The sequence below is a fragment of the Suncus etruscus genome, chromosome 11 (genome assembly GCF_024139225.1).
Source record: "Suncus etruscus isolate mSunEtr1 chromosome 11, mSunEtr1.pri.cur, whole genome shotgun sequence".
NCBI classification, from domain to species: Eukaryota; Metazoa; Chordata; class Mammalia; order Eulipotyphla; family Soricidae; genus Suncus; species Suncus etruscus.
In genome coordinates, this window is record NC_064858.1 from 28,952,714 (window position 1) to 28,970,713 (window position 18,000).

The following is an 18,000-nucleotide window of genomic DNA, read 5'->3' on the forward strand; positions in this document are numbered from 1 at the left end:
GACTAACATCAGCCATAGAAAATGAAGATGGAAACTCTGATGACTCTGATGACCCAACAATGGCCAACCACCTAAGCAGTCTTTCAGAAATGGAGTTTAGAGAAGAAATATGGAGGATGCTCACAGAACTCAAAGTATAGATCAGAACACTAATAAAAATCAAGAGAATATGAAGATAAAACTCAGAAAACTCCAAACTGAAATATTAGGTCAAATAACAGGTCTGAAAAACTCAGTAGACGAACTGAAGAACATAATGGATGAGCTTTCCAACAGCACTCCTTGGGAAAAGGAATATGGGAGGCATTACTTTCCCCAATTCTAAGCTGTATTACAAAGCAATAGTTATAAAAACAGCATGGTATTGGAATAAAGACAGACCCTCAGATTAGTGGAATAGGCTTGAGTACTCAGAGAATGTTCCTCAGACATTTAAGCACCTAGTTTTTGATAAAGGAGGAAGAAATCCTAAATGGAGCAAGGAAAGCCTATTCAACAAGTGTTGTTGGCACAACTGGTTAGCCACTTGCAAAAAATGAACTCAGACCCCCAGCTAACACCATGTACAAAGGTAAAATCCAAATGGATTAAAGACCTTGATATCAGATCTGAAACTATATATATATATATATATATATATATATATATATATATATATATATATATATAAAAAACAGATGTAGGTGAAACACTCCAGGACATTGAGACTAAAGATATCTTTAAGGAGGAGATAGCACTCTCCAAACAAGTGGAAGCAGAAATAAACAGATGGGACTATATTAAGCTGAGAAGCTTCTGCATCTCAAAGGAGATAGTGCCCAGAATACAAAGGCCACCCACTGAGTGGGAGAAATTATTCACCCAATACTCATCAGATAAAGGACTAATATCCAAAATTTACAAGGTACTGACAGAACTATACAAGAAAAAAACATTTAACCCCATCAAAAAATGGGGAGAAGAAATGAACAGACAGGTTGGAAAAGAAGAAAGGCAAATGGCCAAAAGGCACATGAAAAGATGCTCAACATCACTAATCGTTAGGGAGATGCAAATCAAAACTACTATGAAGTACCACCTCATGCCACTGAGATTGGCACACATCACAAAAAAGGAAAACAAGCAGTGCTGGTGGGGATGTGGAGAGAAAGGAACTCTTTTTCACTGCTGGTGGGAATGCTGTCTAGTACAACCTTTATGGAAAGCGATATGGAGATTCCTTCATAAACTAGAAATTGAGCTTCCATACGATCCAGCTATACCACTTCTAGGAATATACTCTAGGAACACAAAAATACAATAGAAAAATCCCTTCCTTACACCTATATTCATTGCAGCGCTATTTACAAAAGCCAGACTCTGGAAACAACCAAGATGCCCTTCAACAGATGAGTGGCTAAAGAAACTGTGGTACATATACACAATGGAATATTATGCAGCCTTCAGGAGAGATGAAGTCATGAAATTTTCCTATACATGGATGTACCTGGAATCTATTATGCTGAGTGAAATAAGTCAGAGGGAGAGAGAAAGACGCAGAATGGTTTCACTCATCTATGGTTTTAAGAAAAATGAAAGACATTTTTAATAGTATCTCAGAGACAAGAGAGATGAGGGCTGGTAGGGGCAGCTCATGACATGAAGCTCTTCACATAGAGTGATGAGTGCAGTTGGAGAGATGACTACACTGAAAACTATCATAACAATGTGAATGAATGAGGGAAGTAGAAAGCCTGACTCGAGTACAGGTGTAGGGGGGTGGGGAGGAGGGAGATCTGGGAAAATTGGTGGTGGGAATGTTGCACTGGTGAAGGGGGTTGTTCCTTACATGACTGTAATCATAAAACTATAATCATATTTGTAATCACGATGTTTAAATAATTATAAAAAAAAGATGAAGTATGGGAATATTACTCGACAGCCTCTCACAGAAATAGCCCAGCTCTAAAACTGAAACTCTGCAAGCTGCCAAGACACCAAAATGTTCCAGCTCCATAGCTCCTGGACTCTGTGTGCAGCATGTATGACACCTCCAAATTGTAGTACCATCTGCCCAGTAAGATCATGGAAAATCTGATGGGAAAGTTGCATAGACAACCATCAAGCTCAATGAGCCTAAACAATAATACCAGAGGCTCAACTAGCACCAATCAGTCATGTAAATCCTCAGGTATGACATAAATAGCCACTGGGAGATATGACAGACATCACAAATTAACCTTTATTGATCTAAGCATTGATAATTTCATTCGCCTTTGTATTGAATGAAGAGTATGAAGTAAATTTATTTGTGCCTGCAAAGGGGCAGGCTGGGGTGGTGGGTGGAAAACCAAAGAACTGGTGGTGAGAAGGTCAGACTAGTGTCAGAAAATTTAATGTCTGCAACAACTGAATCATAAACAACTTGGTAAGTCACTGTGTTATAATAGACAAAATTATATGCCCAAACAAACAAATAAAAAAACCCCATCAGCCCAGGTACTTGCCCTAGGCCTCTTTCCCACATTATGACATATTTTTCTGAAAAGCATTCATCACAGTCTTGTTTATTATTTGGGTGAGTTTCCAGTTTCAATGACCTCTTTAGAATGTCAGCTTCCTGAGAGCTTTGTTGCCCCCGGACAAAAGCAGGCTTTTCTCCACCGACACTGAAGAAATTATGGTCTCTAGTAAGCTTTGCCAAGAGAACGAATAGAGAACTGAGCAGGTTAATGCTCTTGTCACAGCAGGTTCACTATCTGCCACTTTACTGTCGAGGACAGCGGGAACCTGGGCTCCCATTTTCTGTCAGTCATTAACTTGTGTCACATCACTTATCACTCCTTTTCCTGTCTGGGACACAGGGATTGATCTGTTGAAAAATCCTAACGGGACACACTGCATGTCAGTGTACTGGAGACAGATACTGAACAGGACTTCGATCTCCACTGGACATGAGAGGAGGAGACAAGAGCAAGGTTAGGGCGTGAGTTCTGGCTCTAACATTTGTGCCTTGTGATGATGCAGGCAAATAACTGGATCTCACCATCCCCTTTGGTTCCCACCTTCTCAGGTGGCTGTGAGGAAGAGAAGAAACGAACCATCTGCCTTGTACTTAATGGACAGTCAACGCTCAAAAATGCAAGTTCTCTTAGAGCTCGTAAAAAGGAGATACTTTTTTTTTGGCCACATCCGGTGACATTCAGGGTTACTCCTGGCTATGCACTCAGAAATCGCTCCTGGCTTGGGGGACCATATGGGAGGCTGGGGGATAAAACCACGGTCCGTCCTAGGTTAGCACACGCAAGGCAAACGTCCTATTGCTCGCGTCACCGCTCCAGCCCCAAGGTGATGGTTTTATTTAAATGCTGACATTTCCTGTTATCAATGAGAGAAAATATAATATTCTAGCTCTCTAGCCCTTTGAAGACCAGTTCTGAATTAAATGATACTTCTTGCATTCTGCATTTTCTTCTTTTAATGTTCATCCTGCCTAAGGAATTGGGCTAGTATTAATAACCTGGATGTGAAATGCCTGTGTTTAATAAAAAGTAATCGCATTCTCAAAATGGCTTCTGAACTCACTTCTACTTTTTTCAAATGAGGTTTTTCAATTTTATCAAAAATAGTGAGCAGTATCTTCCCATGACGAATAACCAGTGTACCTTTCATTATGTATTATCTTTAAGGCATTTCTCATGTAAGTAGTGATAAGCATTTTCTCATTCTCAATTTAAAACTTTAAAGTCTATAAATAAATTTAAAGAGGGAGGAAAGTAAGAATTATGAGCTTAGAAATATAAAATATTATAAATATGAAATATATATTAATAATTAAATAATATATTCAATATAAATATTATAAATATTATAAAATATTATAAAAAGTCATAGCTCCTGACTTTCCGGAAGAGTGGGAAAAAGATTATAGAAAATTATAGAGTTAGTTTGGCCCTTAACGAAAAATAATATCGCAAGTGCTGCCAAGCCAACAACTCTAGGAGAAATTTTTTTTACAACAGTTTGGTTAATTCAAAATCCGTATGCTCCTCGATCACAGTTGGTAGTAGGATAAAAAAGGATGAATACTAGCTTAATTAAGTTCATAATGTTTCATAATGTAAATATATGTTATACTGACTTAGTAGATAATTGCCAAATCTTGCCAGTTTGTGATATGTAATCACAAGTGAATTAAAAAAAAAACACTAACGATCAGTTCTAAAATCCTGTTGCACATTCTAGATAGTTGTAAATTATTAGTTTTATATTGACAACCTCCTTCTTTAGTTATTATCCTGTCCTAATTCTGTTTCCAAGCAGACTTTAAAGTAGAGGGAAAGGTTTGGCCAACTAATATTCATGCTTCCACCTAACAGCAGAAGCAAACTGATGTGGAAAGTACTAGTTATAACACCTTTCACAGTTAGGCACCAACTCTAGTATTTAAAAGATCCATGTGGTATATGAACAGGCTTCTTTAGACTGTGACTAAAAACCATGCCAAAGAAGAATATAATCAGAACTACTTTTTAAGAGTTTCTATGATATCATCCTTAGAGCAGAAATAAAATTTTGCTGTTCCATATATTAGAGAATAATTTTCTCTCCATCATTATCAGTGGTATGTAACCCTTCTACAACCCTCTCCAAACATCAGGGAGACAAGCAGTGTATTTGTGAAACAGAAGTGGAAGGCTCAGCATATTAAACACTTTTCTTCCCTGTGGTTAATCCCTACTACCCCCACCAAGTTGTCCAAGACAAAAACAAACAAAAAACCAAACAAGGGGCAGCATAGCAGTAGGGTATTTGCCTTGCACGCAGTCATCCCTGAACGAACCTGGGTTCAATTCCTGGCATACCATATGGTTCCCTGAGCCTGCCAGGAGTGATTTGAGAGCACAGAGCTAGGAGTAACCCCTGAATGCCGCCGCTGGGTGTGGCCCACCCCCCATAAAAACTCAAACAACCCCCACTCAAAGATTAACACAATTCATTGTAAAATTTGCTATTTGCCAATATATTAAACAGAGTTGTATCTGATCTGATTATCCTAAAAAAGAATTTCTAAGGATAATGGGCATTCAGTGAACTGCAGGTTGACAAGGATCTCATTAAATCTGCAAGATTTTTTATCTATTAAGCATTGAACTTGAGGAAAAGACAAACAAGAGCCTTCTGAACATTACACAAAACACATCCGAATAACACAATCAGATGACAGAAACTGGACCCACACTCTAGTGACCTGCTTGAAGTCTTCCATTGTCTGTCACCCCTCATTTACTCAGTAATGCTCATTCCCACAGATCCCACTGTGGTCATAGTCAACTCACCTCTGTAATAGAAGAGGCAGAGATCTGAGAGCACGAACCAGCGTTTCTTCCACAGCTTCATGCCGCTGCTGTCCTGCATTAAATTCAGTATGTCCAAGGATTATTTCTTCATTTCCGATCATGGTAACTCATTACAGTTATGTTTACTTAAAAATAAGCGTTTTATAGAATATTCCCCCCTAAAAAATAACCCTATCACAATTTCAGGGTGGTTTGCCAGGGGCTTGAACCACGTCCAGTTTTGCAAAGCAGTCAGGGTTTTGAGAGTGATGCCTCTAAGGAGGCAGCAATACTGAAGGCAATCTGATCTGCTTTCATATTTGCAGGCAACTGGAGACTCACTCTCTGAACACACAGGCCTGTCAGCATGATAATGTAAGCTCCAATAATGAATGCATTCTGGCAGATCAGATTTAATAAATATGTTAATCCTTCACAAGTAGAAGAGTATGTGAACTGAAGTTATTTTAAAGGTAATGTGATTTAAACTGATTGTGAATAAAGGAATCCTAGGCTACAAATATATTTCACAGACATTATTTTTCTTATGCATTTACAGTTTGCATTTTGCTCAGCATGCAAAAAAATAGTGTGTATTCTGTAGCTCTAAGTAATTTCTTCTACAAAATAGCAAGCTTAAACAAAAATCCAAACTATTTATTTTTTTTGGGGGGGTGCTGTTTTGGGGCCACACCCGGCAGTACTTGAAGGACCAAGTTTATGGGATGTTGAAGATAGAACTCAGGTCAGTCATATACGCACTGTACTATCTCTTTACTTCCTCATATTATAATTTTAAGAAAAATGCCATTCCAACACACAATAAGGCAACAACAAAGAAAAAATAGTAGTGAGAGAGCTCAATGAGATTCAATCCCTACACTGCATGATCCAAGCATCAATGGGAGTAGCCTCCGAGAACTGTCTGGTATGAACAAAAGAAGAGACTAATTTGAACCAGTTTGAAGGTGTGCTGATTACAACTTATTTAATTTAGTTCTAGTTTTACTCCAGCATATAATAGTGACTTTAGGATTAAAAAAATTGTAAGAGTCAAAAAAAGAAAATCCCACCAAAACTTGGGGTAGGGTGGTTAGAGAGAGCAAAGGCAGCTTAATAGGCATCTGGAGCCTACATTTGATTCGCCTACACTGAAAGGTAACCCAGTCAGGAGTTCAGGAGCAGCCTCTGTGTACCATCGGGTGTGGCCCCTAACTAAAAAATTCTTTTGTGGGCCTGGAGAGATAGCATAGCGGCGTTTGCCTTAAGCAGCCGATCCAGGACCAAAGGTGGTTGGTTTGAATCCAGGTGTCCCATATGGTCCCCCGTGCCTGCCAGGAGCTATTTCTGAGCAGACAGCCAGGAGTGACCCCTGAGCACTGCCGGGTGTGACCCAAAATGCAAAAAAAAAAAAAAAATTCTTTTGAAGACCCAAGGATGTGGCTCACAGTGGAGAACTGGCTGCATGTGTGAGGCTGTGGGCTGCACCCCTCTCCTTATTATAGGCCCCCAAAGAAAAAAAGCAGAACAAAATAGAACAAAACAGAAAACAACCTCCAAAGCAACAGTTTTCAAATGATAATCTTTCTTTAGTATTGATCGTTTTAAAGTTTAGAGTCTTAAGTAGCTAAGCAAACAAATCTCTAAGTTTTATATGTAATAAAAGACTTTAAGACTATAAAATAAACATCCAGGAGGCTGGAGAGATGGTAGAGTGGCTGGAGAGATAGCACAGTGGGTAGGGAGCTTATTTTACACACATGTACGCAAGTTGAATTCCTGAACCCCCAAATGGTATCCCAAACCCTGCCAGAAGTGATCTCTGAGATCTGACACAGGTGTTAGCACTGAAAACACTCAGACCCCAAACCCAAAATCACACCAAAAAATATCCAGAGCTGGTACACTTCCTCAATACCAAAGAATTACTTAAAACAAGAAGTCCCCATATCCTCTATCAACTCAAACTATTGCTCCGAGCCATACATAATTTTCACTTATTAGCAAGACTAGTTTTAAAAGATTCTTAGCAAAAGGCTAAAATATAAAAGAAAATCTTTAAAAAAAATGTAAAATTAATTAATCAACTCAGTGGAAAATTGGCCAATCTAATATGCTTAAATGATTAGGAATTTTCTGGATTGTATAGCAATCATTTCCAATGTATTGGTCATTTTCCACATACCTTTCCAATGGATTATCCCTAATAAATGTTTCATAACTAATTCATGGTAAAATCCAATGAGCAAAAAGATTGGGTTATTCATTTGAAAGCAAACATTAGCAATTTTTAGCAGAATAATGAAAGCCAACTTGAGACTTCCCTTAAACTAGCTCTGTATCACTTGTGAACTTGTAGAATCAGAGAGAAAGGCCTTGAATGTTAAGTGCATCACTTCAGTTATGTAGGGGTAACTTTATCTGAAATCAGGTTGTAAGAAAAGAAAACCATAGTCTCTGAGATTACATAACAAGTCCACAGAGGTACAGTATGGGCATTCATGCTAACTGCAGAACTAATGACAAGGTTCCTTAACAGACTCATCTGTTAGGCTTTATAAAGCACAGCTGTCAGGCCTCTCTCTAAGCTGGCAACATGTCTGAGAGTCAAACTGTTTGAGCTAACAACAGACAAAAAAGAGCATAAACACTTACAAACCTAGTCTAGAAAGGCCAGCAAGATGGCTCAAAGGGCTGGAGCTTTATATTAGAGACCTCAAGTTTGATCCCTGGCAGAAATGACCTTCCCAGCATTGGACTGCTGGGTATAGTCCTGGGGGCCAGTTGGAGCACTGGAGTACTGCCATCTGGAACACTGCACCATCTAAGCAAGCAAGACGTCTTATACCATACCCTTCCCTAATTAAGTAAATAATAAAGCTTGAGAACTGACACAAAAATTAGAAAAACTCAAAACATGACCAGACTTCCATATGAATTGAAAAGGAAATAGTTTTCACAAATGATTCTTTTTTTTTGAGGTGGTGGGGGAGAAATTATCACAGTAGGCAGTGCTCAGGGTTTACTCCTGTCTCTGTGCTTTGGGATCACTCTTTTGGGAGGGGTGTTGGGTTTTTGGCTTTTGCGCTCAAGGGTTACTCCTCTTGGCTCTGTGCTCAGCTACTCGCAGGCACCAGGGACCATATGGGATGCTGGGGATAGAACCCGGATCTACCCTGGGTCAGCCACATGCAAGGCAAATACCCTATCACTGTGCTATTGCTTCGGCCTTTTGGGGATCACTCGATGTGCTCAAGTAACCATATGAAGTACTAGGATCAAATCCAGGTGCACTATCTGCTGTACTTAATTGATACAGCCCTACAAATGATTCTTACTTATTTCTGGATACTATGGTTCATCTCCTCTTTAACCAACAGCCAGTCTTGGTTCCAGGCCACAATTATTCCCTTTTCATTTCTGCCCTCCCCATGGTGGCTGGATGGGAGTGCAGGGGTGAGCCTTGGGGACAGGCTGTGGATGGTCAGCACCATGTCCTGGGTACTTTGTCCCCTTCTCAAACCCAAGAGAAAACCAGAGTTGTGGGCACCCACCTGTTTGTACAGCCAACCTCTTCTCACCACCGGAGCATTTGGATTCCTTTTAATTGAATTTGATCGCTTTCCAAAATTATGAACTTTTTTAGAAGCCCGTGAAGTCTAAAAAGAGAAAACACACACACATACAAAACAAATGGTGTTCACCACGAGACACCTGAGCTTTTCTTCATCTTTGTAATTTATAAATCTCCTTTCAGGATTCTTTAAGGCATGCAGGGTATAATCCTTTCAGGTAAATTATTGTAATTCTGCTTTTGCTAAGTTTGCTGTCAAGTCTAAAAATGTGTTTTACCACCGGGATATCTGAAAAGGAGCACATGTTTTAAAACTGGCAGACAATTTTCAAAAAGGCACTGACAAGTGTAGTCTTTTGTTTTACTTTTATATGAAACAGCATTATATTATATACTATCTCTGACACAACCCCAATACATGTATATATGTCCCTTTATACAAATTTAATGATCAGGTAAAATGAACAAATCTTTAAGAATAAACCAAACGCTATTTTGTTGGTTTTATTTTTAATTGCTTTATTTTTTAAAATGCTTCTTTGTATTGGAAAAAGAATTAGGCAGTCGTGAATCCTTTGTGTTCTGAAGTCAATTTATCTCATATTTTTAAAATGATCTATATATATTCACATGCATGTAGATATAAAAGTGAACGAGCAGACAATAACGATTGAAGCAGTTGATAAATTACTGCAAACAGCTGGTGCTCCAAAAGGGGGCCTTTCCTTCCTTTTTTTTTTTAATTTAATTTTATTGAAACCATTGTGATTCACAAAGTCCTTCATAGTTGGGTTTCAGACATACAATGAATCAGGGCCAGTTCCACCACCAGTGTCCACCCCCCTACACCAATGTTCCCCAAGGGCATCCCATACCACCCCCTACCTCCCACCCTGCCATTATAACAGGTCCATTTTAAGTTTAGATGGTTAAAGTTTAGATCTCTTGATTCCACTGTTGTTACCTTTGGCTTGGGTATTTAGTTCTGTCCTTTTTTAATACTATCAATGCACCTGAGATTACCTGGCCCCTGACTCCCATGTTTCTCTTCTTTCACTCAATTTCTTTCCTTCTTGCTATACTTTGGGGCCAAGGGTGTTTGAGAGAACTTCCATTTAGACCATGACATTTCTTCCTGCAGTTTCTAAATACCACATATAATTTATTTTATTCTGTATTTATCCTTCTCCTTCTGGATAACTTCACTTAACATAATATCTTCCAGTTCTATCCATGTTGCTGCAAATTGCATGACTGCATCATTCCTTGTGGCTATGCAGTATTCTATGTACCTTATCTTCATGATTCACTCACTTGTTGTTGAATATCTAAGTTGATTCCAAATCTTGGTTATTGTACTGAGAGCTGCAATGAACAGCAGTGTGCATACATCCTTTCGGATGAATGTTTTTCTGCCCTAGGGATAGATACCCAAAAAAGGGATTGTTGGGTCATATGGTACCTCAATTTTGAGTTTACTGAGAACCATCCATACTGTTTTCCTTAGGGGTTGGACCAAGTAGCATTCCCACCAGCAGTGTATGAGTGGTTTTATATCTAATACTGCTTCGGTGAAAACAAAAATTAACTGTGTCAAGTCAGAAAAAGATGCTCTTACGAATTAAATAAGCATGTCGCATTAAATCAAAATAGAATCAGAAAGATCTGTTTAATGTCATTTACTGTTTTCTTCCTTTTGGAGAAGTCTGAATTTAAATAATACAAGGCAGATGGTGATTACTATATTCTCAGAAAGTACACATAAGACATGTAATAATTTAAAACATGGCTACAATTAGTATGAAGATTTATTTTGGCAGGAATGGAAGTAAGTAATCCAAAAACAAAATACTGACTTTGAATCTCTCTGAAAACAATTATCAAATCATCTCTTGATTCTGTTTTCTTTTTTTTTTGGGGGGGGGGAGTGGTGGTGGCAATGCTGGGAATTGAATTGAGGACCTCACTCAAGCAAGGAAAATGCTCTGTCACCAAGTCCCATCTCTGGCTTCTTATCAAGGTAAGCTCGAAGCTCAGATCTTTCAAAATCTAGCATATGTACGAATCCATTTCATTATGCCTATTATTACACTGTAGAATCTTAAGGTCCATTGTTTTTTCAATTTTTTTTTTTTTTTTTGGTTTTAGGTCACACCCAGCAGTGCTCAGGGGTTACTCCTGGCTCTACACTCAGAAATAGCTCCTGGCAGGCTCGGGGGACCATATGGGATGCCAGGATTCGAACCACTGTCTGTCCTGGATCGGCTGTGTACAAGGCAAATGCCCTACCTCTATATAGGCCTACGCTCTGGCCCTGTTTGGCAAATTTTAATTTATTTTGAGTAGCTAATCATTGAATTCGGTCTAGAACTCAAAAGAAAAAAAGGATTATAAAACTAAAAATTAGTTTTTCCCCACTGCATCTCATGTACTGGGTACTGCTCTGTAGTTTCAGGTATCTTTTTCTCCCTCTCAAAACTTCTCATGACCCTTCTGTTCCACCAGTTCTCTATAAACAAGGGTACTTTACCATTTAACCTAGGTCAATCTGGTAAGTGAAAATGATGTCATGTTATCCCTCTGCCTCAGTTAAATTAAGATTCTTCATACTATGTTTGAATCTGCACATCTTTGTCACATATTTCGAAGTAAAATTCTACTTTCTTTTTAGGGAAGTAATTTTACATAATCTGCCCATTTGAATACTGGGCTGGAAGCCTTTTTCTTATTGATTCATAGCGCTTCTTTAATTATAAAGGAAGTAATCCTTAATTGTTAAATGAATTGCAACTATCATGCACAAATGATAATTAAATAGCACTGAATTTCTCATTCTTTCTTATTCTAACTTCTGGGTTTTATGTCACATTGAGAAAGCCCATCTGCATCCTGAATTGTTTTCTTGTTTTTGTTTCCCATCTCAGTGATTTACATATATATAAATGTACATTTAAAGGTTTTTGGGGCCCTTATTGGCTATATGCAAGACACTTCCTGGCTCTGTGCTCAGGAGTGACCCCTAATGGTGCCTGGGGGAGAGAGTGGTGCTAGGGGCTGAATCAGGCTTGAGGGAATATAAGGCCATATAAGATTTTACATCTTATCTCCTATATCTCTCTGGCCTGAGAGTTTGATTTTTAACATTTCAATACCCAATTCATCTGAAATTTTTGCTGTATGTAGAGCATGAAGCAAGGATTCACCTGGTCTTCTTTATAGATGACCTAGTGGCCTCAATTGTTTATTATTTTTTGAGATATTAATTAAAATAGATTAAAGGGGGGCCGGTGAGGTGGCACTAGTGGTAAGGTGTCTGCCTTGCAAGCACTAGCCAAGGAAGGACCGCGGTTCAATCCCCCAGCGTCCCATATGGTCAATTTCTGAGTGCTTAGCCAGGAGTAACCCCTGAGCATCAATCGGGTGTGGCCCCCAAAAAAATGAAAAAAAAAAAAAAAAAAAAAGATTAAAGCAACATTACAATGCTCAATAAGCCTTCAGCTATTCTATACTATGGAATTCATATCACTTGAAATTTTTTGTTTTGGTTTGGTTTCTGGGCCTCACCTGCCTGTGTGCTAGGGCTAACTACTAGCGGGGCTAGGGGGACCATCTTTGGTGCTGGGCATCATACTAGAGCCAGCCACAAGCAAACATATACCTTATATTTATATTATTTATAATTTATAAATATTACTTATTTATACTACTTATAACATTGTATTTCCAGTCCCATATTTGAAATATTTTATGTATAACAGTACACAAAATTTCATGCTAGCTAACTGCCTACTATCACTTCTTTACAATAACTATAACTATATAATGGTTTTGTGTGTGTGTGTGTGTGTGTGTGTGTGTGTGTGTGTGTGTGTGTTGGTGGTGGTCACACCCCAGAGATGCTTTGGGTCACTCCTGGTTCTGATTACTCAGAAATATTTTAGGTGGTGCTTGTACCTCAGCTGGCTGCATACAAGGCAAGAACCCTACCTGCTGTACTATCTCTATGGCTCTTAAAATGGCATATTTTATTTTATTTTTATTTTTGATTTATGGGTCAGATCCAGAGGCACTCAGCTCTGTGTTCAAAAGTCACTCATGACTGGTTCAGAGCACCATATGGGATGCCAGGATTCTAACCGGGGTCTTCCTGTATTGGCTGTGTGCAAGGCAAATGCCTTACCGCTATGCTATTGCTCTGGCCCCTAAAATGGCATATTTTATATTAAAATTTTTGTTTTATGTTTTTTAGAATAAATTCTGGAACTGAACAGTAACTTGAAGGCAATTATTCATTCAGATCTACGTAAATTTTCTAAGACTTTTTTTGGGGGGCCATAATTCGTGGTACTCAGGGACTACTACTCCTGGCCCAGTGCTCAGAGATTACTCCTGGCAGGTTCAAGGGACTATATAGGATGCTGAAGATCAAACCCAGGTGGCGATATGCCCTACCAGTTGTGATTTTTCTCAGGCCCTCTTTAAAGAAGTTTTTAGGATAAAATCCTATATTCAAGCATTTAATGGGCTAGGGAAATAGCTGAATGGCTGGAGGCCATATTCAACCCCTTATACTGACTGGTTTCCTAAGCACAACTGAAAGCAAACTCCAACCCCACCCACCCCCAATGCTAAGCCAGTAGTAGCCCCTAAGCACTGCCAAGTGTAGCCCCCAAATCAAATCAAGCATGTTATTGATTAAAGTCAATAACCAGTTTTGGGGGACTGCAACAATATTACAGTGGGTAAAGCATTTACCTTGCACATAGCTGACACAGGTTCCCAGGTTGGTACCCAATATGGTCCCCCAAGCCTGTGAGGAATAATTTCTGAGCACAGAGCCAGGAGTAACCGCTGAGCACCACCAGACGTGACCCCCAAACCAAGAAAAACCAAACCAGTTTTGGGGCCAGACTGATAGTACAGTGGATAGGGCATTTGTCTTATATTCAGTTAATTGTTGGAACTGGGTCCCCTAGGCCCCATGAAGAGTGCTCCCTGAGTGCAGAGTCAGAAATAAACCTAGAGCACTACCAGGTGTACTGCCCTCACATCCCCCCCCCCAAGCACAACACCCCACCAAAAATAAAGCAAACAAACAGACAATAATCAATTTTATGGACACATGAAGTCTAGACTCAGAGAAAGATACTTCATGGTTCAGGTTCTAATTAAAGGCAGGCTTTGCCCTTGTCCAGTGTCAGCACTTTCTACTCAAGGGGTGGACAGTGCCATCCTCTGTGCCCTGGGAAGAGGGCTCTCTCTGGCAGCAGAGATGTTCCAAAGCAGCCTCCTGATATTAAATATGAAGTATTCCTTTGGATGGATCATGGCTGGATTCTTTATCACTCACTCTAATTTCAGCTAAATCTAATTTAGGTATAGTTGAGTTTCAAATGGGATTTCTAGGCTTTTAGACTAATCTGTAACTTTACAATATAAGTTGGTTCAATAAAACTACCCATTTCTTTTCACATATATCCACCCAAGGGTGATACTGTTTAATCTCGGAACTCTATAATATTTTAAAAAGTTTAGTCAGGAAGTTATTAAAATATAATCGTATTACTTCATATTCCAACCCATTGCTTCTTATGCCAAGTATAATTAGGCTATGAAATAGTAAAAATGGAAGAAAAATTCTATAATTTTAATTTCATCCTGATAGATAGATCCTGATTATAACGATTATACGATTCATCAATAATTAATAGCAATTATTTAAATAACTCACTCTGCCCACAGGACTCATTGGATGCACTGCATAATCCGAAGCCATGTTATAGTTGGAAGCTTCATTCATCATACTTATAGCGCGTTCCTTCTTTTCTTCAGATGTCATGTTTGCAACAGCCCTGAAAATGCAGTATGCCAAAATGTAAGAACATACTGTGCATATAATCTACTTTATGATAAAGGGGCAGGAGAGTTGGCCCTATTTTATCAAAATGCTCAGGCTCTATTTTATCAAAATAGCTAGAGCCGGAGAGATAGCATGTAGTAGGGCATATGCCTTGCACATGGACAATCCAGGACAAACCTGGGTTCTATTCTTGACATCCCATATGGCCCCCGAGCTGCCAGGAGTCATTTCTTTCTTCTTTCTTTCTTTTTTTTTTTTGGGGGGGGGGGCACACCTGGTGACGCTCAGGGGTCACTCCTGGCTATGTGCTCAGAAGTCGCTCCTGGCTTGGGGGACCATACGAGATGTCAGGGGATGAAACCGTTGTCCGTCCTAAGTTAGCGTGTGCAAGACAGATGCCCTACCACTTGTGCTGCAGCTCCAGCTCCCTCGTATTAAAATTTAAATAAAAATGTCATTCCAATACACAATAAAGCAACATTACAGAGAAAATAGGGGTAAGAGAGCTCAGTGAGGGGTGAGAGAGATAGCATGGAGGTAAGGCTTTTGCCTTTCATGCAGAAGGACGGTGGTTCGAATCCCGGCATCCCATATGGTCCCCTGTGCCTGTCAGGGGCGATTTCTGAGCATAGAGCCAGGAGTAACCCTTGAGTGCTGCTGGGTGTGACTCCAAAACCAAAAAACAGAAAAAAAAAGAGAGAGAGAGCTCAATGAGATTCAATCCCTACATAGCCTGAATGATTTCTGAGCACAGAGCCAGGAGTAACCCCTGAGCACTACGGGGTGTGGCTCCAAAACCCAAAAAAATTCAACAAATAAAAAAAAGAAAAAAAACAAACCAAAAAAAAGGCCAAAACAAGCTAGAACTGAATATGTTCTTGAGAGCAAGAACTTTGTGTATGTGTGTGTAAATATAAATATATGTGTGTATTTAATACACACACATACATACAACTGCTTTCGTTATAAGCAGCATTTTCTTAAGCACAATGTAAGTGAATAATATGTTCCATGCAATGAATCATTGTAGATTACTTTGTCCTCTCACCAGAAAATTTAAAATTTAATTACAAGACCAACCATTCTAATAATGAATAGTATTAATAATCATAATTACTAATTTTATGAGACTTATAGTATATAAATATGTTCACACATTGCTAATTTGATGCTAATAAAAATGTTGAAATGTGGTAATTACAAGTAACTGATTTACTTATGAGAAAAAGTGAGTCCAGCTTAGTTTAGTCACCGAATTGAACTTATAATTTCATGGGACTTTATATTCTGGGTGTTTGAGTTTCCTGTGATAGAATTATTATGATTAAAAAAATTAAGATGACATTTCTCTTGAAACAATAATTGTAGTTGTGTTTCTTAACTGCCTGGTAGAAACCAAAAGTGCTTGTCATTATTCTACTAGACAGCAATGTCCAGCTCAGGAACTAGCCAAATGTACCACATTAACTCTGGCTCATTGCCTCCTCTGCCCAGTCCTCTAGACTGGACCAGCTGTGAAGCCCGGACTTACTGTTCATTCACGACGAAGATGCAGTTGTCCTGCGATGGCTGTCCCGTGACGGGGTGTTTGCATGTCACTTTCCTTTCATTGTGGCTGTGGAAAAACAGAGGAAAGAGACAATGTAAGCACATCAATTTTCACAAGCATTTAGCAAAAGCATTCTCATTACTTATGAGAATGCTAAGGTTAGGGACTCGAGATGAAATGCAAATCCGCAGGTGCTGATGTTTCTGAACTTCTTTTCTATCTCTTGTGCATCTTGTGTTTGTAAATGCCACTTAAAACATTATAACAGTCAAATTCACCGCTTGCTGGTGTGAATGCCTTATTATTACTATTATTATTATTATTACTACTATTATTTTTAAATAAAGATATATTGATTTGCTTCCTTGATCATCTTACATTTGATAGCTAAAAAAAAAGTTTCTCTACCCACCTCTGTTATTTTGTAGCTCAATTTTGGCTCTCTAGGGACAATGTCAAACTTACCATAAATAAAAAATAATCTAGTGGGGCCGGCGAGGTAGCGCTAGAGGTAAGGTGTCTGCCTTGCAAGTGCTAGCCAAGGAAAGATCACGACTGTGGAAAGATTGCGACTGTGGTTCGATCTCCCGATGTCCCACATGGTCCCCCCAAGCCAGGGGTAATTTCTGAGCGCTTAGCCAGGAGTAACCCCTGAGCATCAAACGGGTATGGCCCGAAAAACCAAAAAAAAAAAAATCTAGCAATACTACATCATGGGCACCAGATTTATAAAAGGAAGATCTGGCTAGTATTACTGGGTACATGTCTCTCTGTGGTGGTCCCAAGACCCTGTCAGCGCTACCTGATAAAGGAGACCTCCCTCTCTGGTCACTGATGAAAGAGAAGAAAAAAAAGAAAAGAAAAGAGAAGAAAAAGATACTGGATGAATGTCAATTTATGGTATTTCTATTTTACTAAAGAAAAAATAATCTCCATAAATCACTTAATGGAACCTGAGTTTTGTGATTCTTGTGACAGCATCTTATAGAAAAATGGTAGCTGAGGGAAAATCGCTAAATCTTAAGTGAAATAGACAAATCACCAAATAAATGAAAAAGAAAATCTACTTGTAATGTTTACTGGAAAACCTGTTTTGCTTTGAAGTAAAGAAAACTTTGCTAAAGAAATAATTCTTTCTTGGTTGAATGAGACTGTCTTTCACTGCCTCTTTGAAATGAGAAGAGAGAGAACACATAACTTACACAAACATGTATGTTTACACATTTATCTGTAATTCAAACACACACTACACATATACATGATCACACACATGCTGACATACAGAGGCATGCAAGGCCCTACCCACTGTGCTATCGCTCTGGCCCCAATATTTCTTTGCTTAATATTAAAAATAGTGATTACATGTGTTCAGTATTGCCAAAGTTTACAACTGTCAGACAAACTTTAGACGTCACTACAATACCATCCCAGGTGGACTGACAGCCCATCTGACAATTCAATTTGAGGCCTGTTGAGAATGAGGCTGGGTAATGTCTGCTCCCTCTAGCTAGGCACAACAGCCATACCCCCAAACTCCACCATAGTAGGGCTTACTGCTGGCTTTCTGCTTAGGCATCACTTAAAGTGATGCCTGTGGGACCATATGTGGTATTGGGGATGGAACCTTGGGTGCTTATGTATAAATAAGGAAAAAATCTTACCCACTGTACTATCTCTTTGGCCCCATTATTATTTTTTC

The 18,000-nt window shown here is 39.0% G+C and overlaps 1 protein-coding gene across 6 annotated transcripts in view; it reads right to left on the minus strand.

Moving 5' to 3' along the window:
- The window catches only part of PLEKHA5 (pleckstrin homology domain containing A5), a 249,854-nt gene that overhangs the window by 95,988 nt on the left and 135,866 nt on the right, over window positions 1-18,000 (minus strand). For all 6 annotated transcript variants that reach the window (XM_049783774.1, XM_049783772.1, XM_049783771.1 and 3 more), the window contains exons 4-7: window positions 16,284-16,367; window positions 14,624-14,744; window positions 8,873-8,977; window positions 5,319-5,391 (exon numbers count right to left, since the gene is read on the minus strand). In XM_049783774.1, the coding sequence (XP_049639731.1) occupies window positions 5,319-5,391; window positions 8,873-8,977; window positions 14,624-14,744; window positions 16,284-16,367 (383 nt within the window). The remainder of the gene's footprint in view (window positions 1-5,318; window positions 5,392-8,872; window positions 8,978-14,623; window positions 14,745-16,283; window positions 16,368-18,000) is intronic.